This window comes from Anomaloglossus baeobatrachus, chromosome 7 (genome assembly GCF_048569485.1).
Source record: "Anomaloglossus baeobatrachus isolate aAnoBae1 chromosome 7, aAnoBae1.hap1, whole genome shotgun sequence".
Taxonomy (NCBI): domain Eukaryota; kingdom Metazoa; phylum Chordata; class Amphibia; order Anura; family Aromobatidae; genus Anomaloglossus; species Anomaloglossus baeobatrachus.
The window spans coordinates 273,946,997-273,971,874 of NC_134359.1; the positions used below are offsets into that span (position 1 = coordinate 273,946,997).

Consider the following 24,878-nt stretch of genomic DNA (forward strand, 5'->3'; position numbering starts at 1 on the left):
GAGAAGACTCCATGAAAGTAAATACAAAGGGTTCACATCTAGATGCAAACCATTCATCAATTCCAAAAATAGACAGGCCAGAGTTAAATTTGCTGAAAAACACCTCATGAAGCCAGCTCAGTTCTGGAAAAGTATTCTATGGACAGATGAGACAAAGATCAACCTGTACCAGAATGATGGGAAGAAAAAAGTTTGGAGAAGAAAGGGAACGGCACATGATCCAAGGCACACCACATCCTCTGTAAAACATGGTGGAGGCAACGTGATGGCATGGGCATGCATGGCTTTCAATGGCACTGGGTCACTTGTGTTTATTGATGACATAACAGCAGACAAGAGTAGCCGGATGAATTCTGAAGTGTACAGGGATATACTTTCAGCCCAGATTCAGCCAAATGCCGCAAAGTTGATCGGACGGCGCTTCATAGTACAGATGGACAATGACCCCAAGCATACAGCCAAAGCTACCCAGGAGTTCATGAGTGCAAAAAAGTGGAACATTCTGCAATGGCCAAGTCAATCACCAGATCTTAACCCAATTGAGCATGCATTTCACTTGCTCAAATCCAGACTTAAGACGGAAAGACCCACAAACGAGCAAGACCTGAAGGCTGCGGCTGTAAAGGCCTGGCAAAGCATTAAGAAGGAGGAAACCCAGCGTTTGGTGATGTCCATGGGTTCCAGACTTAAGGCAGTGATTGCCTCCAAAGGATTCGCAACAAAATATTGAAAATAAAAATATTTTGTTTGGGTTTGGTTTATTTGTCCAATTACTTTTGACCTCCTAAAATGTGGAGTGTTTGTAAAGAAATGTGACAATTCCTACAATTTCTATCAGATATTTTTGTTCAAACCTTCAAATTAAACGTTACAATCTGCACTTGAATTCTGTTGTAGAGGTTTCATTTCAAATCCAATGTGGTGGCATGCAGAGCCCAACTCGCGAAAATTGTGTCACTGTCCAAATATTTCTGGACCTAACTGTAGCTGCCTCAATGGCTACCTTAATCTCTTTAGACAGATGAGATGCCACTTCTTCAGCTAGTTTTTTTATAGTCCACATTAAACTCTTGTGTGTACTTGTTTTGTCCTGCAAATGGTGCTGCTTTGGTGGATCTCCTTGTCTGCACTGATCCTTTGCCTCCCTCTCCCAGTAGCTTGCAGGTTTGGGAAAGCAGGGTACCAGGATGCTTTTTATTCCCTTTGTTAGGGGTTTTATAGCTTGCATTCAGCTTTTGGTGGATCTAGTCAGAGCTGTTCGCCATGTACTGCTTGTCTGTGTTTTCATCCAGCACTCCTGTTCCTCCATGCACCCCTGCCATGCCGCCATCTTCCTCCTCTCTCTCTTCTCCCTCCATATCACCCTTATCTTCCCATTGCGATCCTCCCTCTTCGTTCCCCTGCATCCATCTCTCTCCAGCTCAGTCTTCCTCCGTCACCCCACTCACGTCTCCCTCATCTCTCCAGCTCTGTATTACCGCGTCTCGCGCCTGAAACTCTGGCTCCTCCTGTCAGACTCGCTAGCACCATGCTGGTTCCTTCCTCTCCTTGCGGCCCGTCAGTGTCGCAACTTCTCCCGGATCCCTCTCTGCCGCCGGCACTCCTTAACAGGTACCGTTCCATAGCTGCCACCTTCCGGTTGCCCGCTGTGTTGTTCTCGGCTCGGCCACTTGATCAGGGAGGCTTGTATCAGTCAGTTTCTCTGGGGGGTTTTGGGAGCTTCCCCTCTATGCTTCCACCTCAGCCAGGACTAGATCCAGAACTCCATGGGGTGCTATTTTAAAAGTAATATTCCTTCAAGGAACTGTCCAATACATAGGCCCCTGAAAGTCACTTGAAAACAAGTATGCCCCTAAAAAATAAGTTGTGTAAATTGGTCTAAAATAATCAAAGCTAAAACTTGCTGCTAAATATTTATCCCTTTTGGCAAAATAAAAGGATATCTGACGGATAAGGGTGCTTTCACACTGCGTTCCTCTCCCCATTCATTGGTCCTATTGGAGCTTCCGTCCGAACCACCCACAAAACAGGATTCTGATGTATGCACTGACGGAATCCCAGTGTGCACTGTCACGCACCATTTTCGGGCGTATACGCCTATTGGAGGCGCACACCCAGCTGTAGTAGACTGCGTCTGGCTGTCAACCTCAAGTAAGCATATACCCCCGGAAATGGTGCACAACAGACTTAATCTGCATCATTATAGTCAATGGCCCCATCAGCGCATATGTCCAAATCCCATTTTTTTTTGAGGGGAGGGGTTCGGATGAAGGCCTCGACAGGTTCACTGAACGAGGAGAGGAACTCAGTGTAAAAGCACCCTTAGGCTGACATAGTAGACAGAAAGTAAATGTTACGTATCAACTTCTTATTACGCAGTATAGTAATTTGTTTTATTGGTATAAACATATAACCAAAAAATTAGGTTGTCACCAATAGGTTAACATGACTTCTTCCCAGTGTGAGTTCTTTGATGTCTAACAAGTTGTAATTTCCTAAGAAAACAATTTCCACATTCTGAACATGAAAATGGCTTCTCCCCTGTGTGAATTTTCTCATGTGTGAAAAGATTAGATCTATCTGTAAAACATTTCCCACATTCTGAACATGAAAATGGCTTCTCCCCTGTGTGAATTCTCTCGTGTTTACGAAGAGCTGGTCTATCTGTAAAACATTTCCCACATTCTGAGCAAGAAAATGGCTTCTCTCCTGTGTGAAGCCTCTCATGGGTACGAAGATAAGATCTAGCTGTAAAATATTTCCCACACTCTGAGCAAGAAAATGGCTTCTCCCCTGTGTGAATTCTCTCATGTGTAAGAAGATCAGATTTGCGACTAAAACATTTCCCACATTCTGAGCAAGAAAATGGCTTCACTCCTGTGTGAAGTCTCTCATGTGTACGAAAAGCAGATCTATCTGTAAAATATTTCCCACACACTGAGCAAGAAAATGGCTTCTCCCCTGTGTGAAGCCTCTCATGTGTACGAAGAGAACATCTATCTGTAAAAGATTTCCCACACTCTGAGCAAGAAAATGGCTTCTCCCCTGTGTGAAGCCTCTCATGTATACGAAGAGAAGATCTATCTGTAAAAGATTTCTCACATTCTGAGCAAGAAAATGGCTTCTCCTCTGTGTGAATTCTCTCATGTATAACAAGAGACAATTTGAGACTATAACATTTCCCACATTCTGAACATGAAAATGGCTTCTCCCCTGTGTGAATTCTCTCATGTGTAAGAAGATGAGATTTGCGACTAAAACATTTCCCACATTCTGAGCAAGAAAATGGCTTCTCCCCTGTGTGAATTCTCTCATGTATAACAAGAGACAATTTGAGACTAAAACATTTCCCACATTCTAAACATGAAAATGGCTTTTCCCCTGTGTGAATTCTCTCATGTGTAAGAAGATGAGATTTGCGACTAAAACATTTCCCACATTCTGAGCAAGAAAATGGCTTATACCCTGTGTGAATTTTCTCATGTGTGAGAAGACGAGATTTATGATGAAAACATTTCCCACATTCTGAACATGAAAATGGCTTCTCCCCTGTGTGGATTCTCTCATGTGTAAGAAGATCAGATTTGTGACTAAAACATTTCCCACATTCTGAGCAAGAAAATGGCTTCTCCCCTGTGTGAATTCTCTCATGTCTAATAAGACTAAATTTCTTCATAAAACATTTCCCACATTCTGAGCATGAAAATGGATTCTCCCCTGTGTGAATTCTCTCATGTGTAACAATTTGAGATTTGAAATTAAAACATTTCCCACATTCTGAGCATGAAAATGGCTTCACTCCTGTGTGAATTCTCCAATGAATAGCAAATTTCGTTTTATCTGTAAAACATTTCTCACATTCTGAGCATGAAATGGTCTTCAACCTTGTGTGCGCTCTTTGATCTTTCACACTTCTAACACTATTGTTTTGCTTAACAGTCTTTGATGGAATAGGAGATAGTTCTTTAACAGGATCAGATGGTAGTTCTTTCCGATGATTGGCTGAGAGTATATTTGAGATGTTTCCATGCTCTTCATATGTATCTTGTGTGATGCTACAATCATCTGCTTTAAAATATGAAGGTATCAGATGTCCTTCGGAGATACTGGTACAGTCACCTGCCAAGAAGAAAACGGATTTGATTTTTAAACAAAATAAACTAAATTATAGTAATCTAAATATGAAAATTACAAATTTAAAGTAAAAAAAGTCATAGAAATTGTATTGCATTCTATTAATAACTGTCTAAATTGTCATTAAGAAAATGTGATGATTGCCTAGGAAATCAATTGTAAGGCCCCTTTCACATTGCGTTTTACCTTCCGCTCACAGGTCCCGTCGGTGCATCCGTCCGAACCGCCCCTCCCCCACTCTGCAAAGCATGTTCTGGACGCATGCGCCCGACGGGGCCATTCTCTGTTATGGAGCGCACTGCGTTAGCGTGTGCTCTGTTTTGTGCCATTTTTTGCATATATACGTTTCAGCAGACGGACACCCGAACGTACTCCACTCCATTCATAACAGGGAATGGCCCTGTCGGGCGCATGCGTCCGGAACACGTTTTGCAGAGTGAGGGAGGGGCGGTTCGGACGGATGCTCCGACGGGACCTGTGAGCGGAAGGTAAAACGCAATGTGAAAGGGGCCTAATAATGTGGATTACTGATCACTGCTCAGTGCAAACATCACATGTCAAACAATAAAACATTTGTCATTGATCGAATATTTTATACCGGCGTAAAATTGTTGTTGGCAACGTATCCCTTCGTGTAAATAGAGAATGTTCTACAACATGTAATGCATAAGAGAACAGAAAAACCATCAGTATACATCAAAATGAAAGTTAATGAGCCTCAAACTTGTTATATCATCAGTTATATTCTCCCTGCAGCCGGTCTCTTTCAGCCTTCAGGGACAGTAGAGGGTTGTATCAGACGTCTCTCTCTGAGCAGTGACTGTTACAGCTCCTTGCACCGCCTCGGTGACTACCGTATTTTTCGCTTTATAAGACGCACCGGAATATAAGACGCACCCCAAACTTAGACATAAAAAAGGTAAAAAAAAGAAAAATGGGGTCCGTCTTATACTCCGGTGTTCTCTTACCGGAGGGGGGCAGCAGTGGTGGTGAAGCGGGGTCACAGGAGGCACAGGTTGTGCTGGCAGGCGCGGCAGGTCAGTGGCAGCGGGGTCCGTGGTTGCAGGTGCCGTGGTTGCAGGCGCGGTGGCGTCCGCGGTGGCAGGATCCGTGGGGTCCGTGGTGGCGGCAGCAGCCGTGGCGTGTGAGCCGTGCAGCAGGCCGGTGCAGTGAGTGTCCGCGGTCCCGGTTCAGTGGTGGCAGCGGCGGCGGCAACTGCTCAGTGGTGGCAGCGGCAGGGACTGCTCAGTGGTGGCAGCGGCAGGGACTGCTCAGTGGTGGCGTGTGTCCGCGGTCCCGGTTCAGTGGTGGCAGCGGCGGCGGCGGCTCAGTGGTGGGAGCGGCGGCAACTGCTCAGTGGTGGCAGCGGCAGGGACTGCTCAGTGGTGGCGTGTGTCCGCGGTCCCGGTTCAGTGGTGGCAGCGGCGGCTCAGTAGTGGGAGCGGCGGCGACGGCTCAGTGGTGGAGTGTGTCCGCGGTCCCGATTCAAGTAATGGCGCCCGGAGCGACGCATGCGCAGATGGAGCTCTCATCCAAGGGCTCCATCTGCGCACGCGCTGACTCCCGGAGCAGCGCGTGCGCAGATGGAGCTCTCATCCAAGAGCTCCACCGGCGCCATCATTTGAAAGTGGGACCGCGGACAACTGGTAAGCTGCACAGCCGCCCGCCCCGCATGCACAGAGTGGCAGCCAGCAGGCTGCCCGCCCACCCCGCGTACAAGCCGCCGGGTACCTGTGCTTGCGTGCGGTGGCAGCCGGGTACCCATGGCTGTGTGCGGGCGGCAGATGGGTGACTGTGTGAGGGCGGCAGCCGAGTACCTGCACGGGCACCCGACTGCCGCTCGCACACAGCACCCGGCTGCCGCCCGCACACAGCCATGGGTACCCGTCTGCCACCGCATGCAAGCACAGGTACCTGGCTGCCGACCCCACACAGCACCCGCTGCCGCCCGTACACAGCCACGGGTACCCGGCTGCCGCTGCATGCAAGTACAGGTACCCGGGCGCTTGCATGCAGCCACAGGCACCCGCCCGATCGCCTCAGACAGGACCCCCCCCCCCCCCCGCTACCGCTTTATAAGACGCACCCCCCATTTTCCTCCCAAAATTTGGGGAGGAAAAGTGCGTCTTATAAAGCGAAAAATACGGTACCTCAAATTGCACAGTGCAGGGTGGAGGAGCCATATGTCTGTGTATAAGGGTATGTGCGCACTAGGCGTTTTTTTCACGCTGCGTTTTTATGTGCGTTTTTGTCTCAAAAAACGCACCCGCGGCTAAAAAACGCGACAAAAACGCATGCGTTTTTACAGCGATTTGGTGCGTTTATTGCTGTGTTTTTGCTCACTGCGTTTTTAATCAGTGCACAATGCCATTAAAGATTGTTGATGGAAGAAAAAAAAAAATAAAAAGGTCTGATGTCATTTCCTTCTTCAAAATGTTCATTGTATGCAGGAGAGCAGACAGCTGCAGAACTAGTGTATGCAGGAGAGCAGACAGCAGCTGCAGAACTACAAGGCTCAGCATCCTCCATCCAGGACTGTATGCAGGAGTTATTTTGCCCAAAAAGAAAAAAAAAAAAAAATGACATGAGCTTCGCTATATTTTTGTATGCTAGCCAGGTACAGCAGGCAGGTACAGGCTGCCCCCAATCCCCACCTGCCTATTTGTACCCGGCTGGGAATCAAAAATATAGGGAAGCCCTTTTTTTTTTTTATTTCATGAATTTCAAGAAATAATTAAAAAAAAAAATGACATAGGCTTCGCCCAATTTTTGAGTCCAGCCAGGTACAACTAGGCAGCTGGGGATTGGAATCCACAGTGCAGAGTGCCCATGCTTTCTGGGCACCCCTACTGCGAATTGCAGTCCACAGCCACCCCAGAAAATGGCGCTTTCATAGAAGCGCCATCTTCTGGCGCTGTATCCAACTCTTCCAGCTGCCCTGATGCCGGGTGGCTCACTGGGTAATAATGGACTTAGGGCTAGCTGTATATTATCAGCTGGCCCTAAGCCCGAAATTCATGGTGTCACGCCAATATTAGACATGGCCACCATGAATTTCTAGTAAAGATAAAAAAACACAACACAGAAAAATATTTTTATTAGAAATAAAACACAATTAGTGACTCCATCTTTATTGAAATAAAGAACCCCCCTCCACAGTAATCATGGGTCAGGGTCCCGCGCCGTCCAATTCAGATCCAATATCATCTGATCGGTTTGCTGGAAGGCAAAGCGATCAGATGATGTGTCAGGTTCTAGGGGCTGAAGCACACCACACATCAGCTGATTGTATAAAAGCCGATTATACAATCAGCTGAAGCATCAGTGCAAAAAAATAAATAAATAAATAAATAAATACTCACGTCTGTGCTGATTACCGGCAGCTCCTGGAGCGATCGGATGAGAGTCTGATCCTGTCCCATCGCTGCAGCAGCTGCCGGTAATCAGCTGATGAAGTCCCCTGATGGCAGGATCAGCTGATAGCCGGCCGGGCGCGAAAAAGCCGGCGACACCGCGAGAATTACGATCAGCTGATGCGTCAGGTGACTGCATCAGGTGATCCACCGCCAGGTCCTGCAAGCTTCGTACGTGCCCCGGGGAGACTGCACACAGCCAGAGCGGCGGGACCGGGACAGGAGCGGGCATGGCACCGGGACCCTGCAGACAGGTGAGTATATATGACATTTTTTTTTTTCTACTGTTCACTTTTGTTTCACCACTGCCTCCACCTCCCGCCCAGACATGGTGCCGCACGGAGCTGACATGGCACCGGTCGGGTTGTGGAAGCAGCGGTGACGGTACCGGGGGGATTCATGCTTCTGTGTTTACCAACAGAAGGAATCCTCTTCCTGTACACGTCACTATACTGCCCATCCCTTGCGTTTATAGCTGCGTTTTTAGTCATAGAAACACAGCTATATGCGTTTTTCATTGCGTTGTTGAACATTTCATTGAACTCAATGGGTGAAAAACGCAGTGAAAAACGCAGAAATAATTGACATGCTGCATTTTTGTGGTCACCACAAAAACGCAGCGACAAAAAAACGCTGTGTGCGGACAGCACTTCTGAAAACCCATAGACATTGCTGGTGAAGCAATGTCACTGCGTTTTCAGCAGAAAAACGCGGTAAAAAACGCCGCTAAAATTGCAGCAAAAACGCCTAGTGCGCACAAGGCCTTAGGAAGCAATGGCATTGCAACACACATAAGGCTGGATAAACCCAGGGAATTTTCCGCTTTCTCTTATCTACTCCTGGCTGTGACTGTCACGAGTGTGTCACAGCCTGATGTGATCTCAGGGGGAATCTGGGATCAGAAGGTCACTGTGTGGTGTTGATCGCAGATCCCTTTCTGTGTCTGCTCGTCGTTTACCCTAAGTTGGAGCATATTAAAATTTCTTCTAGCAGTAAAAGGGTTAAGGTTCATGTATATGCTGCAGTGATCTAACAGGTAGTTTTTAAAGGGATAGTTAATCAACATATTTGTCCTTTACAATTAGGTTTATATTATCATGTGTGCATAAACTAACTCAATAAATGCCCGATTGGAATCCCATCCAAGGGACAATGAATACGACTGCACTATAGATGTTTAATCAAATGCGATTTTAAAGTGAAAATAAATATATAAAACATCCAAAAAGGTGGAAAACAGGGAGCCACCAGGAGGGACATAAACCAAAGGGCTGAAGCTGATAATATGTATAATTATAATAAATAATCCGCCAATTGTTAATATACGCTGTAATTATACAATTAATATTTGTATATTATATAAGCTATTACATATACTATTAATAAGGTCAATTATCAGTATCCATTTATAGACAGAATTTAATATGTATATAACAATTGAAGATTGCGCTCGTGAAACTACAAAAAAATTAAACCTTATAGCCGCATCCCCTAAAAGCTGGGTCTGTGTATCGTGGATAACCAAGTGTATACACCACCCACAGAGCCAATTAAGGTGCAGGGTACAAAGGAAATACAATGCGCATAGGTATATGCGACCCGTCAAACAATATATGTGTGGCTATATGTCCGATATCGTTAGCATATAAGTGAAGGCCAGCTGGCTGTGCTCATATAAAGGCTCCATAGTAACTCAAAATTTGACACATTGTCCACATCACATGCAGGTATATCACAGACATGGCATCACATATAACACAAGCAAAAGATCATATTAGCGATATTAACGATCCTGTGAAAAACGGTCTATTGATAGAATCAATAGCATTGAAAAACAGCATTTACCTTATTGCATTCAGTATATAATGCGCATAGGTATATGCGACCCATCAAACAATATAACCGCATGTGAGGGAAATAGCACTGAGCCGCGGCTATATGTACATTTTAATTAGCATATACCGTATTTTTCGGACCATAAGATGCACTTTTCCCCCCAAATTTTGGTTTTATGGTCTGAATGTGGCTGCGGGGAATGAGGGTGCTGCGGTGGAGCGGGTCATCGGGGGCACGAGCAGGATGCAGCAGTTCCGGTAATTTACCCGATGGGGGTGAAGACTTCAATATTCATCCCCAACCCGCTCCAAAATCGGGGTACTAGCGCACCGATGAGATAGGACTTTCCCAATACAGTCCAAAGAAATCCTATGCGTGAACCCTGAGAGCAAGCTCACTCCGTTAGCCATACGGGCGAGCGGGATCCGAAGAGTTCCATACTTCAGATTCCAAATAGAGACAAAGGTGCCAAGGAAAGGGCCACAGGCTAACAGCAACACCAAGGGCACGGACCCAAGCGTGCTCCCTACAAGCGGCAGTGGTGCTCAGAAATCTGGTTTACAAGCTGTCGGTATTGTTATTCCTGGACTGAGTGAGTATACTGAAAAACCCTTTTCCTTTCCCCAACGGCACCCCAACACCAACAACCCAACGGACCCCGGGACACAAACCCCCTACCCATGGAGGGGTTAAACATCCTGCTGCTACACCATTGTCACCGGGCTCCCCAACAGCAGCGGTGGTCCCTCACATTACCACGTACCGTGGGTGGCGTCACAAACTTTCTAACCCCCTTTTGTTCACACTCACCCCCCCCCTTTCTTTTAATTCGAGTGTCCGTGCGGACTCCCCGGATTAGGAGACCACTCGAGCCGCAGCAGCTCCGGATCAGAGCGGGGGGGGGGCGGTACACTCATATATAGTCTACGTGGTAATTCACAATTTGACACATTGTCCACATCACATGCAAGTATACCACAGAAATAGCATCACATATACCACAGGCAAAAGCTCATATTGGCGATTTTACCAATCCTGTAAAAAACTGTCTGTTAATAGAATCAATGGCATTGAAAAACAACATTTACCTTATTACATTCACCAGCATTGGTGTACCCCTCCACCTCTAACGTACGTTTCACTAATGCAGGGGTGGGGAACCTTTTTACTGCCGGGGGCCATTTGGAAAATTCTACCAACCTTCGGGGGCCGCACAAAATCATCAACTTGAAAATGACCCGGCTATAATTGGTCAAACAATTAATTAACTCACCCCTATACCCCTACTGTGGCGGCCAGAGCTGATTCTCTTTGGTGCGCTGTGATGTTTGCGTCTCACAACTGCTTTTCCAGGTTTGTCTTTGTTTGAAGCGCAGATTGGTAAATCATATATATCACACAGGAGACACTGTACATACACACACCGCTCTGACACACTGCCCGTATACTGCACACAGCCTTGACACAGTTATCATATTGTACACTACCCATGACACACACTGGCCATATATAGTACACATGCACAGGAGATACTGTATACTGCACACAGCACTCACATGCCGTATACAGCACACACACAAGCCATACACAGCACTCACATGCCGTATACAGCACACACACAAGCCATGCACAGCACTCACACGCCGTATACAGCACACACACAAGCCATGCACAGCACTCACACGCCATATACAGCACACACACAAGCCATACACAGCACTCACACGCCGTATACAGCACACACATGCCGTATACAACACACACACAAGCCATGCACAGCACTCACACGCCGTATACAGCACACACACAAGCCATACACAGCACTCACATGCCGTATACAGCACACACACAAGCCATGCACAGCACTCACACGCCGTATACAGCACACACACAAGCCATACACAGCACTCACACGCCGTATACAGCACACACATGCCGTATACAGCACACACACAAGCCATGCACAGCACTCACACGCCGTATACAGCACACACATGCCATATACAGCACACACACAAGCCATGCACAGCACTCACACGCCGTATACAGCACACACACAAGCCATACACAGCACTCACACGCCGTATACAGCACACACATGCCGTATACAGCACACACACAAGCCATGCACAGCACTCACACGCCGTATACAGCACACACATGCCGTATACACGCCGTATACACAGCACACACACCGTATACACAGCACACACACAGCACACACGCTGTATACACAGCACACACGCTGTATACACAGCACACACGCTGTATACACAGCACACACGCTGTATACACAGCACACACACAGCACACACGCTGTATACACAGCACACACACAGCACACACGCTGTATACACAGCACACACACAGCACACACGCTGTATACACAGCACACACGCTGTATACACAGCACACACGCTGTATACACAGCACACACGCTGTATACACAGCACACACGCTGTATACACAGCACACACGCTGTATACACAGCACACACGCTGTATACACAGCACACACGCTGTATACACAGCACACACACAGCATACACGCTGTATACACAGCACATACACAGCACACACGCTGTATACACAGCACACACGCTGTATACACAGCACATACACAGCACACACGCTGTATACACAGCACATACACAGCACACACGCTGTATACACAGCACATACACAGCACACACGCTGTATACACAGCACACACACAGCACACACGCTGTATACACAGCACACACACAGCACACACGCTGTATACACAGCACACACACAGCACACACGCTGTATACACAGCACACACACAGCATACACTCTGTATACACAGCACATACACAGCACACACGCTGTATACACAGCACATACACAGCACACACGCTGTATACACAGCACACACACAGCATACACGCTGTATACACAGCACACACACAGCATACACGCTGTATACACAGCACACACGCTGTATACACAGCACATACACAGCACACACACCGTATACACAGCACACGCACATGTCGTATACACAACAGACGCTGGACACTTAAGTGACAAATACATTTGATATATGGTGGTATATATTAGATATAAACACACTTAGCGCAGATATAAGTACCTGCTGCTTAGTTGCCCTGTAAGATTAGGTGCAGCACAAGTGATGGATGCAGCAGCTCAGCTCAAGGGCTGGCTTCATTCTCGTCTTTTCTCTCCAAGAAAAGACCTGCTAGCCATGAACAGCCGAGCACAGAATGGGAGTGTGAGAGGTAGAACGCACGGCACTATACAGCCTTCTATGTCCCGTGCAGGCCCCTCCCCCATCACTCTGATTCTAGCTGCAATCTCACAGGGAGCATGTAGGAGCAAGAGGGAGGAAGTCCAACCCCCAGTGCTGTCTGCTGGCAATAGACAAGATGAGCGGCTGCCCGAGCACCACAACCACCGGGAATCTGCCCCAGTGCCCCGGGGGCCACAGAAAAGGTCATTGCGGGCCGCATACGGCCCGCGGGCCGGAGGTTCCCCACCCCTGCACTAATGCTTTCTCAAAGAGGCATATCAGGGTGGGGTCAAGCCGTCTATATAAACTACCCGTAACCAATTAAAATGATACATTTTAATTAAGAACCTGTGCGTTTCTCAGGCAATTATGGCGCATGGAGCTCCGGACTGCTCACCTCCATTCAAATCACTTCCGCATTGCGCGCGCTGGAACGCAGGTGGAACCATCAGCTTCAGCACTTAGGTTGATGTCCCTCCTGGTGGCTCCCTGTTTTCAACTTTTTTGGATGTTTTATATATTTTTTCACAAAATTCGCATTTTGATTAAACATCTATAGTGCAATGCATCGTATTCATTGTCTCTTGGATGGGATTCCAATCGGGCATTTATTGAGTTAGCTGTTAAAGGGAACCTGTCAGGTGCAATATGCACCCAGAACCACGAGCAGTTCTGGGTGCGTATTGCTAATCCCTGCCTAACTGTCCTTGTATACACTAGCATAGATAAAGAGATCTTTATAAAAAGTATTTCTAAAGATCTTTATTTTATGCTAATGACCATAGGGGACTAGTCCCATGGGCGTTATATCCCCAGAGTAGTCCGCCTTCTTCGCATTTTAGTATGCTCACAAGGGCCCACAGGTGCGTACTAACATGCAATTCAATTCAGCATCACCAGTGGTGACGAGCGTACCTGTGTTTGCTGCGACCGCATTTCTGAATGCCGGGCACTTCCGGTCAAGTGAAGTATGAAGCCGGGTGTATGTGTCCCAGCTTCAGAGAGGTCTAATGCGCATGACTGGAAGTGCCTGGTATTCAGAAGAGCGTTGACCGGGAACGCTGGTGACGCATTGAATATGTTAGTACACCCCTGTGGGGTAAAATCTGGGATCTATGGAATTCCTCTCCCAGCACACTCACAGAAACTTGAGAGAGAGGTTAATGTAGCTAATGATTCTTTTGGCTATTTGAAGGTGTGACATCCTCCAGCGGCAAATAGTGATAGTATGGTTATACTTTATTTTTGTCTGTTGTGTTATTTCTGTGATCTTTAGTTATGGATATCTCAGACTAATTCGGAATAAGCTGCCTGCATGTCCATCACAGACAAAAAAGACTGACTGCACTCACCAAACTATTCAAAAAAAACCAAGAAAGCCTGCGGAGACACCATCACGTTTCTCAACGATGGCAGGAAACTAGCCAGGTCTTTCACCGGGAAGGAACAACCACGGGAAGGGCAGTCTCCAGTCAAGGAGACCACCTATGCCAAACATGGTATCCATCCACAGACAGCTGTTTCGGGGTATTTGCCCCTCATCAGTGTGGAGTAGGAAACTGGCTAGTGGGAGCATTGCCTAGTAGAAGACTACATAAGCAAGGATGGTTGACCTTAGGGAGATCAACACGGCGGAGACACCATCACGTGTATCTCAACGCAGCTAGTTCCTGCAAGCATTGAGAAACATGTGATGGTGTGTCAGCAGGCTTTCTTGTTTTGAATATTTCCCAGGGGGCATTGCTCTAGAATCACTGCGTTGAGAAACACGTGATGGTGTCTCCGCGGTGTTGATGTTGATCTCCCTAAGGTCAACCATCCTTGCTTATGCACTCACCAAAACAGACATGTGAACAGGTGCATAACTGAACATGACATAAAATACAAAAAAGACAGTTTGCACTCTGATAATGCTAAAGTATGGAAACCATGAATGTGTGAACATGGACCTGCAACTGGGCAGATATACAAATGGCCATTTATATATGCTAAATATCTGCCCAGTTGCAGGTCCATGTTCACCCATTCATGGTTTCCATACTTTAGCATTATCAGAGTGCAAACTGTCTTTTTTTTTTGTATTTTATGTCATGTTCAGTTATGCAGCTGTTCACACGTCAGTTTGGCGAGTGGAGTCTTTTTTGTCTATATTAAGAGGGCATACCCACTGACCGTGCACCCCTCCCCCAGTTGCCACAGATAATCTTATCCTACATAGCAGGTTCCTACTTGCCCATACACAGGAGGTTTTTAACCCAGAGAGAGGCTTCAGAATAGCATTAGGTACCCAGTTACGAGATATGCCGTGAAGGGGCAACTGGGCAAATATACAAATGGCCATTTATATATGCTAAATATCTAATTTTTCTTAGATTTTCCATAGCAGTAATGCAGGTCCATGTTCAAACATTCATGGTTTCCATACTTTAGCATTATCAGAGTGCAAACTGTCTTTCTTTTGTATTTTATGCATGTCTATCACAGAGATACGTTGATTGTTCCAATATTAAAGTAGATAGACGATAACGTAGCACCAGATGTGGTTGAGATAAGCTTTGATGTCTCACGTGCGGCTGTAACACTACTTCAGGGGCCACTCAATAGCCTTCATACATATGCAATGCTTTCCCTGCCCACCGGCAGTTGCAGCGTCTGATTAGTTGCAGTTAGACCGAGCCCTCTCCCTGTGTGACAGCGTATCTGACTGCTTTCAATGTGTGTGTCTAGATTGGTGTAAAGATAAATTAAAAAAAATGGGGGTAGGGTCCAGGGCCGGCGCCAGCACCCGGCAAACCCGGTCAAATGCCGGGGCCCTGAGCTGCCGGGGGGGCCCACTCGCGGTGGCAGGAGTGGCGCACCGCTACTCAGGGGGGCCCGGTGGCCACGCTGTCACCGCCCCCCGCCGAGGATCGAGCTTTCAATTGCATCGACATCGCAGGTGCTGATACAATTGAGAGCAATGATGAGAGAGTGAGCTCCCTCTCTTATCATTCTCCCCGCTGTGACTGTCGGCGTTCTTCTGACAGCTCTGCAGAGGACCGCGGTGACGTCATCACTGTGCGCCTGCTGAGAGGTCAGAGCGAGCGACAGCAATGGACGCGCCGAGGAGACCGGATCAGCGGGGGAACGAGGAGAAGTGAGGCGCCCCTCTACTGACACTGGGCTCCCCTGACTCACAGGCCGGCCACTACACAGCGGCACTAGTACACATAGGGGCCCGGCAGCCGCTCTGCGTCTATGTGTAGTGCTGCTGTGTAGTGGCCGACCTGTGAGTCAGGGGAGCCCAGTGTCAGTAGAGGGGCCCCTGACCTGGAGAGGCCACCAGCCATGTCTGAGCTGCAGGAGTGCTCCTGACCTGCACAGCAGACGGAATCTCCATCCTGCAGGACCTGCGATGATGTCACGCCCATGTGACTGTGTGGGAGGAGACACAGGAGGCCGGGCAGAAAGCAAGAGAACTGAATCCTGAAGGAGATAATGGACACATGATGACTGGTAATAAGAAAAGAGGGGACATGAGGGTGAGGGGGACTGCAGGGTGAGGGGCATATGAGGGCTGCAGACTGTGACAGAAGCATGTGAAGGGGTGCAGAGTGTTTGAGAGGGGTAAGTTGGGGTACAGGCAGGGTGAGATATGTGAGCAGGGTGTGTGAGATATGGGGGTGTATTGTGTCTGATATGGGGGGTGCAGGCTGTATGGGAAGCAGGGTATGTGACATATGGGGGTGTAGTGTGTGAGATCTGGGGGGTGCAGACTGTATGGGGAGCAGTGTGTGTGTGATATGGGGGGTGCAGGCTGTATGGGAAGCAGGGTGTGAGAGATATGGGGGTGTAGGCTGTATGGGAAGCAGGGTGTGTGAGATATGGGGGTGTAGTGTGTGTGATATGGGGGTGCAGGCTGTATGGGGAGCAGGGTATGCGACATATGGGGGTGTAGTGTGTGGGATATGGGGAGTGCAGGCTGTATGGGGAGCAGTGTGTGTGTGTGTGTGTGTGTGTGTGTGATATGGGGGGGTGCAGGCTGTATGGGAAGCAGGGTATGTGACATATGGGGGTGTAGTGTGTGAGATCTGGGGGGTGCAGGCTGTATGGGAAGCAGTGTGTGTGTGTGTGATATGGGGGGTGCAGGCTGTATGGGAAGCAGGGTGTGTGTGTGTGATATGGGGGGTGCAGGCTGTATGGGAAGCAGGGTGTGAGAGATATGGGGGTGTAGTGTGTGTGATATGGGGATGCAGGCTGTATGGGAAGCAGGGTGTGTGAGATATGGGGGTGTAGTGTGTGTGATATGGGGGTGCAGGCTGTATGGGAAGCAGGGTGTGTGAGATATGGGGGTGTAGTGTGTGTGATATGGGGGTGCAGGGTGTGTGACATATGGGGGCAGGGGCGTAACTACCGCAGTCGCAGGGGTCGGAAGGAGAAGAGAGGTACTTGTTTTTTATTTTGCTGGCTGCATGACACATGGAGGCCTGGAGGGGCCTGGCTCCATGATACATGGAGGTCTATGGGACTGCATAATAAACATGAAGGACACCTTATACATGGACTAGAGGTGCATTATACATGGAGGAGTATGGGGCTGCATAATACAATATGATGATTTATGGCGCTACATTATAATACATATAGCACTATGGGGGCTACATTATAATAAATGGAGAAATATGGAGGCTACCTTACACATGGACACACATGGGTGTGCGTTATAAAACACTGTGGTGCAGTATAATATATGGAGTACTATGGGGTGAATTATAATACATGGAGAACTATGGGGGTGCATTATAATATATGACGGGTTATGTGGGACCCTTTATATTATACGGAAGGCTATGTGGGGGCCATTATAGTATTTGGAGAGCTATATATAAGGAGGACAAAGATACAAGTATGGGATGGGAATGTTTTGTGCTGAGGGAAAAAGGCTTTCCCTCAGCACCCAGCTTTCCCATGCTCTGCTATACATCTCTTAGCACCCAGCTTTCCCATGCTCTGCTATACATCTCTCAGCACCCAGCTTTCCCATGCTCTGCTATACATCTCTCAGCACCCCGCTTTACTCTGTTATGGGAAAGCTGGGTGCTGAGGGAAAGATAGATATCAGAACATGAGAAAGCTGGGTATTGATAGAGGGATTTCAGATCATGGGAAACCTGGGTGCTGAGGGTAAGAGCCAAGTGTCAGCATCATTATCCTGTACCCCGAGTGTCAGTGTCATTATCCCGCACCCTAAGTGTCGGTGTACGTGGAGGGGGGCCCCGGTCAAAATTTTGCACCAGGGCCCATCAAACTCTAGTTACACCACTGAGTATTAATCACTGTATTCTACATGAGGGTGCCTACTGCTATCTGGCTCTGCACTGTGCTATATACAGGCTATGCTATATACAAGCTGTATGCTACATGAGGGTGCCTATTGCTATCTGGCTCTGCACTGTGCTATATACAGGCTATGCTATATACAAGCTGTATGCTACATGAGGGTGCCTACTGCTATCTGGCTCTGCACTGTGCTATATACAGGCTATGCTATATACAAGCTGTATGCTACATGAGGGTGCCTAATGCTATCTGGCTCTGCACTGTGCTGTCTGGGTCTGCACTGTACTATATACTGCACTGTGTACTACATGAGGATACCTAATGCTATCTGGCTCTGCACTGTGTTATATAGGTGCTGTGTACTACATGAGGGTGCCTAATGCTATCTGGCTCTGCACTGTGGTATTTAGGGGCTGTGTACTACATGAGGGTGCCTATTGCTATCTGGGTCTGCATTGTGCTATATGTGTGCTGTATACTACATGAAGGTGCCTAATGCTATCTGGGTCTGCATTGTGCTATATGGGGGCTGCATAGTGCATACGGGGGCTACATAATACTATATGGAGGACAATGGGGGCTTCATAACACAATATGGGGGCTGCATACTACTATACCCCCAGAGTTGTATGTCCCCTCCACCCAGGTGCTGTATGTCCCCCCCCCACCCCAGAGCTGTATACACCCAGAGCTGCATGTCAACCCCCCACCTCACAGCTGTCCCCCCCCACCTCAGTCACTGCCCTCCTCTAGAGCTGTATACCCCTTTCCTCAGTAATATGTATTCCCCCCAGTATTGTGTTTGTCCCCAGCCTCTCTTGTGATGTATATACTGCAGTGTTAGTGTGCCCAATGTGCGGCCATGTCTGTTAGACAAGCCGGGAGGTGAATGAGGCTGTTGCCGGCTTCCCAATATTAGAAATATATATACAGGATAAATATATAAAAATAATGTGTGTGTGTGTGTGTGCGCAGATATAGGCTGTGTATCAACATAAGAGGAACCATATATGGCTTTTTTTAAATTATTTAAATACATATCCCAATTTTGGAACCCAGCCATGATAAAGCAGACAATCCTGGATGGCTGCAGGCTGCTATTTTTAGGCTGGGGGGGTCCAGCCTGAGAATACCAGCTCCCAGCTGTCTGCTATATCATGGCTGGGTATCAAAATTGAAGAGGACCGCACGCAGGTTTTTAAAAATTATTTAAATATTTTTTTTAAAAAGCCACATGCAGTCCCTCTTAATTTCTAACACAGCCAAGATAAGCACACGGCTGGGGGCTGCAGCCTGTAGCCATATGCTTTACCTATGCTAAGTATCTGAATATGGGGGGACCCCAAGCCAATTTTATTTATTTTTACACCAATCTAGGAACTCATACAGCATCTGTGATTGAAAGCTGTCAGACACACAGAGTGGGGGCGCTGTATGACTGTAACCAATCACAGACACCGGCACTGCCGATGGGCGAGGGAAGCAGTACATGTGTATGAAGGATAATGAGTGGCCCCAGAAGTAGCATTATAGCAGTGTGTGAGACCGGTAAGTATAACACGATTGCTCTAATTCCCCTATCCCTTCTACCACCATTTTAAAGCAAAACCTACAAATAATTCCTAAAAGGAATGGTCTGGTCCAAGAGGATAGACATAGAACCTAAAAGAATAGGTGACCCCTAAAGTATAAAGCCAAAATTGTTAATTAGGGAAAACCCAAAAGTTCCCACAGGACCACAATATAAATGCAAAAGTGAAAAAATATTTTATTGAAATCATTTATAAAAAGGAAAGTGAAGCAGTAAAACAAGGAAGAGTGGCTGAGATGGAAAATGCCACACAAGGGGAACAGAGGAAAATACACTGCAACCAACCTCCCTAGTGACACCCAGTAAATAATAAATTATAATCTGTCTTTAATTTTCCTATCCTTTTTTTTAGGTCCCTTTTGGATTGTGTCCATAGTTTTTCTCAGATTGGTCATTTACACCCATTGAGTATTGCAGAGTCGTCCATCAACTTCTGACAAGCTCCATCCTCTGTTCGCGTTGATTTTGGTGGCATGTGCTCTCATTTGTTATTTTTTGATATGTTTGTGTGACGCCCCAGGAGTGCTGATCCTGTTCGGGGACGCCACAGGGATTGATCAATATGACGAACAGGTAATGTCAGTTTTATTATATGTCGTGACGCCACTCACGCTTGCGGTCATGGATGTGGATGACCGCCGCTGCAGGTTTTACGAGCGTCTGGGGCTGATGGGGTCTGCAGCCAGGTGATGTAGCCTCCCGTGGGTGAGGCAGGCCCCAGGGGCTCGGGTGAGCAGGGTAGCGGGGTCCCGGAATAACACAGGCTGAGTCCAAAAGTCTTTCAACTGGTTTTTACTCACTTCAGATGTTATTGTGAGCTGACCCGGGCGTTGCTGTGATTAACCAGGTAAGACCAGGGTTCCTTTGGGCCAGTCTGAGGGTAACCTGTTAGCTCACCTTCCTAGAAGTCTGTGTTCGGATAACCCCCTGACGTGAAGTACCATGGGGGTCTATCCAGGGAGTCGCTTCTGCCTTTTCTCCCCTGTGTTTGGCCCGTTTGCCGGCAGCGTGGACCAAGTGAGATGGCTCCAGGCTCTGTCCCCTTATGGGTCCCTGCGTTGCTGCTGAGGCTCGGACTCTGTGAGGTTGGTGAGGTACTTGTAGTTCCCCTCACCGGCAGGTTCAGTAGGTCGTTAAACTGGAGTCTGCTCTAGGGACCTGTACTCCGTATGTGCCTAGTCACCGGCAACTCCGTACTACTCTCACCACTCACCAGGTGACCGTTCTCCCCCGCTAACTGTTACTACCCCGTGCAGGGTCTGACTAATGGCCGCGCGCGTATCTATCTCGTGACTGCCGCTCACCACCACCAGACTGGCTCTCTCCCCCCTTTCCTGACAACCTCTGCACTGTTGCCCCCAGCCCCTCCGCTTCACTCCTTGACAAGATTTGAAAGCCACCCCCTCCGGAGACTGCCCAAGGGTCCCATCTTCTGGTGTGGGAGAACTGGTTGCTATGTGTCTGTGCGTACACATCTCGTCTGGCCCTTAGGATTACCTGGAAGTACTATCCCAGCATGGGTGCAGTATTTAGTGACGCCTGACCGGGTCAGGGGCGCCACATATGATTAAATTGTAGATTTTGTTTTTTTACTCCGGATACTCTTTGGAGTGCTGGACTGATGTATGCACTGCCGTATTTTGTATTTTGTGTCACTAAACAATTGTGCAGGTTTATATTTGCATATACTTTTTGTTTATGTAATATCATATCCTTGCAGTCATCAAATATCTTGACATTTATCAAGGCGGTATCTGCTATCTATACCCCTTTTTTGGTTATCAGTAATGATTCCACTTACTGAATGAGTTTGTCTTGCTCCTGGACACAGACGTACTGTGCACGTGCGATGTACTGGCCTTCCGCACGCTGTGGTTGTTGTGGCGTCACCGTGGAGATGGGGGTGGAATGACAGTCCTCCTCCCCCTTTTCCTCGGTGGGCTGCCGCCACGTTGTGCGGAGGGGGGTCAGGATGACGTGACGCTGGGCATGTTGACCTGCTCTACTCTTTCCTCATTCCCATGGACACATATGCGCCATGCGCATGCACTGTCACGGACTATCGCGCACTGTGGTGATGGGAGGGATGACGTATGTCCTCCTTCCCATCATCCTCGGTGGGCCACCGCCGTATTATGTGGGGGAGTAGGACAACATGGCATTGAGCGTGCTGATTTGTTCTATTTGGGACTTTGTGCCCCAGGTCGTTGTGTGCTAACAGCATGACTCAAAGTAATGTGGGCTTCTTCAATGGCCTGCATTTTATAAATACACACACACACAGTGTGCAGAATTATTAGGCAAATGAGTATTTTGATCACATGATACTTTTTATACATGTCGTCCTACTCCAAGGCCGAGAGCCAACTACCAATTAAGTAAATCAGGTGATGTGCATCTCTGTAATGAGGAGGGTGTGGTGTAATGACAACAACACCCTATATAAGGTGTGCTAAATTATTAGGCAACTTCCTTTCCTTTGGCAAAATGGGTCAGAAGAGAGATTTGACGGGCTCTGAAAAGTCCAATATTGTTAAATGTCTTGCAGAGGGATGCAGCAGTCTTGAAATTGGCAAACTTTTGAAGTGTGATCAACGAACAATCAAGCGTTTCATGGCAAATAGCCAACAGTGGCGCAAGAAGCGTGCTGGGCAAAAAAGGCGCAAAATAACTGCCCATGGATTGGGGAAAATCAAGCGTGAAGCTGCCAAGATGCCATTTGCCACCAGTTTGGCCATATTTCAGAGCTGCAACGTTACTGGAGTATCAAAAATCACAAGGTGTGCCATACTCAGGGACATGGCCAAGGTAAGGAAGGCTGAAAAACCACCACCTTTCAACAAGAAACATAAGATAAAACGTCAAGACTGGGCCAAGAAATATCTTAAGACTGATTTTTCAAAGGTTTTATGGACTGATGAAATGAGAGTGACTCTTGATGGGCCAGATGGATGGGCCAGAGGCTGGATCAGTAAAGGGCAGAGAGCTCCACTCCGACTCAGACGCCAGCAAGATGGAGGTGGGTACTGGTATGGTCTGGTATCATCAAAGATGAACTTGCGGGATCTTTTTGGGTTCAGGATGGAGTGAAGCTCAACTCCCAGACCTTTGATACGCTTTGATATTTATGAGTCTTTTGGGTTGATTGAGAACATAGTTGTTGATCAATAATAAAAAAAAATCCTCTAAAATACAACTTGCCTAATAATTCTGCACACGCTGTATATATACACATATGTACACAATCACTTTATTTTTGCATGCTGCTTGGCACTGAAATAGTGTTGTTTTATGGGGGTCTCTTTGTGTTGGTGTCTGCTTATGAGGCGTACGCAGCAGTTACTAACCAGCTTAATTGCTGCTGTACACACTTGATGAGTGGATAGTTCTGTGGAATGTCTATAGTGTGTGCAATCAAACAGTTTAACCTGTGAGTCGCTAACTAGTTTTCAACTTTTCTGGTTATGTATATGCTGCTGTAATTTGCATTACTATATGTAATTAACCCTTTACTGGGTGTCACTAGGGAGTTTGGTTGGAGTGTATTTTACTCTGTTCCCCTTGTGTGGCATTTTCCATCTTAGCCACTCTTCCTTGTTTTATGGCTTCACCATCTTTGTAAATTATTTCAATAAAATATTTTTTCCCTTTTGCATTTATATTGTGGTCCTTTGGTAACTTTTGGGTTTTCCCCTAATTAACAATTTTGGCGTTATACTTTAGGGGTCACCTATCTTTTACGTTCTACACTATTTTAAAAGCGCCTGATTCAGGTCCCTATAGACCTGGTTGCATCCGCCGATCCCGGGTATCTGCGGGTCCGCCCATCACTAGTCATTACTCCTTGCCGGGGCGATTACCTGTAGGTTCCTCCTCTTTGCACCGCTCATCTCCCCACACATCGCTTTCTCCTTTCTCCATTATGGCTTCAAGATGAATCTTCTTCAGATTTTTCCTGGATTTCAAAACTGTGAAAATAATAAAATGTGAGAAATTGTAGAAACGGGTATCTGCACCGCGCCAAAGACACCTGTAGGAAAAGATTGTAAGGAAATCCCCTCCCTCCAGGTAGTCTCCTGTCTCTAGCAGCTCTGTGAAACCTCATACCACAGTTGGATTGCAGAGCTTCAGGAGGACAGATATAACTGCGCTAATCTCTCAGGCTCATTGTATGTGAACACGTCACACTCAATAAGCTTTTGCACAGAAAAGATCACTTCTAGGTTACACTCTTTCGATGAGCTCCTGAAACGCGTAGACCTATGATGCAATAAAGCTACATTAATCTGGTATCCTGATTTGTGATCTTTGGCGCAGTGCAGATACCCGTTTCTACAATTTCTCTCTTATCAGCCTTTGGGTTGCCGCTGCCTTGATCCAGTTCTACGTGCTAATATAGTAGTTATGGCTTGCACAACTATAGTTGGTGAGTATTATTGCTCCCCATTCCCTTGCCCTGTGCCTATAAAGGTAAAACCCTATTGCGCTTTCTTTTCCACAGCCTTTCATTTAAAATAATAAATGTAAAAGTCACAGACAGAATACTGTGGAGCTGTGTATATAATACATAGTGTAGAGATGTGCCAGTGTATATACTGTAGTGTGGATTCTGCAATATATACACAGGGCCAAAACTATATAAACATCTCTGCACTATATATACACACAACTCTACACTATATACTATATATACCCAGCACCATACTATATTCTGCTGTATACATCACATATGATACACAAAGACTGGTGTTTATACATCCCATGGGAGATAGTAACTGCAGGCCTATATCCTGGCATATATACAGATGCAGGGCCGGCCTTAACCTGAATGGTGCCCTGTGCAAAACTGCCCTTTGGTGCCCCCCCTACTGATTCTTTACCTAGTTTCCCAGGAAACAAACGAGGACAGGAGGCCATTTTTTTTTTATAGGCTAAGAAAATTGATCTCTTCAAATGTACAATAAATTACAAATTTGTGCTGGAGAATCTGCACCTCAAATCCACCACGTCTGATCTCTTTTTTTTAGCGGTCTTCCTATTTCAACCATTTATGCCGTATCGATGGATATTACACCCCACCCCAGCTCCGACTCCACCCCTCAAGCCCTCCACACACCACCATTCTTGGAAAAACGTGTGTGTGTGTGTGTGTGTGTGTGTGTGTTACTGCTCTTCTGTATAATATCACCCCAAACACACTGCTCCTCAGTGTAATATCCCCCACACACTGCTCCTCTGTATAATATCCCGCACACACACACTGCACCTAAGTACACTATCCCCCATACACACACACACTGCACCTCAGTATA

The 24,878-nt window shown here is 47.1% G+C and overlaps 1 protein-coding gene across 1 annotated transcript in view; it reads right to left on the reverse strand.

Moving 5' to 3' along the window:
* The window catches only part of LOC142246721 (uncharacterized), a 65,923-nt gene extending 41,286 nt beyond the window's left edge, over positions 1 to 24,637 (reverse strand). Inside the window, exons 1-2 of the mRNA XM_075319776.1 lie at positions 23,427 to 24,637; positions 2,446 to 4,119 (exon numbers count right to left, since the gene is read on the reverse strand). Of these exons, the coding sequence (XP_075175891.1) occupies positions 2,446 to 4,119; positions 23,427 to 23,487 (1,735 nt within the window). The 5' untranslated portion in view covers positions 23,488 to 24,637. The remainder of the gene's footprint in view (positions 1 to 2,445; positions 4,120 to 23,426) is intronic.
* Positions 24,638 to 24,878: the final 241 nt, after the last annotated feature.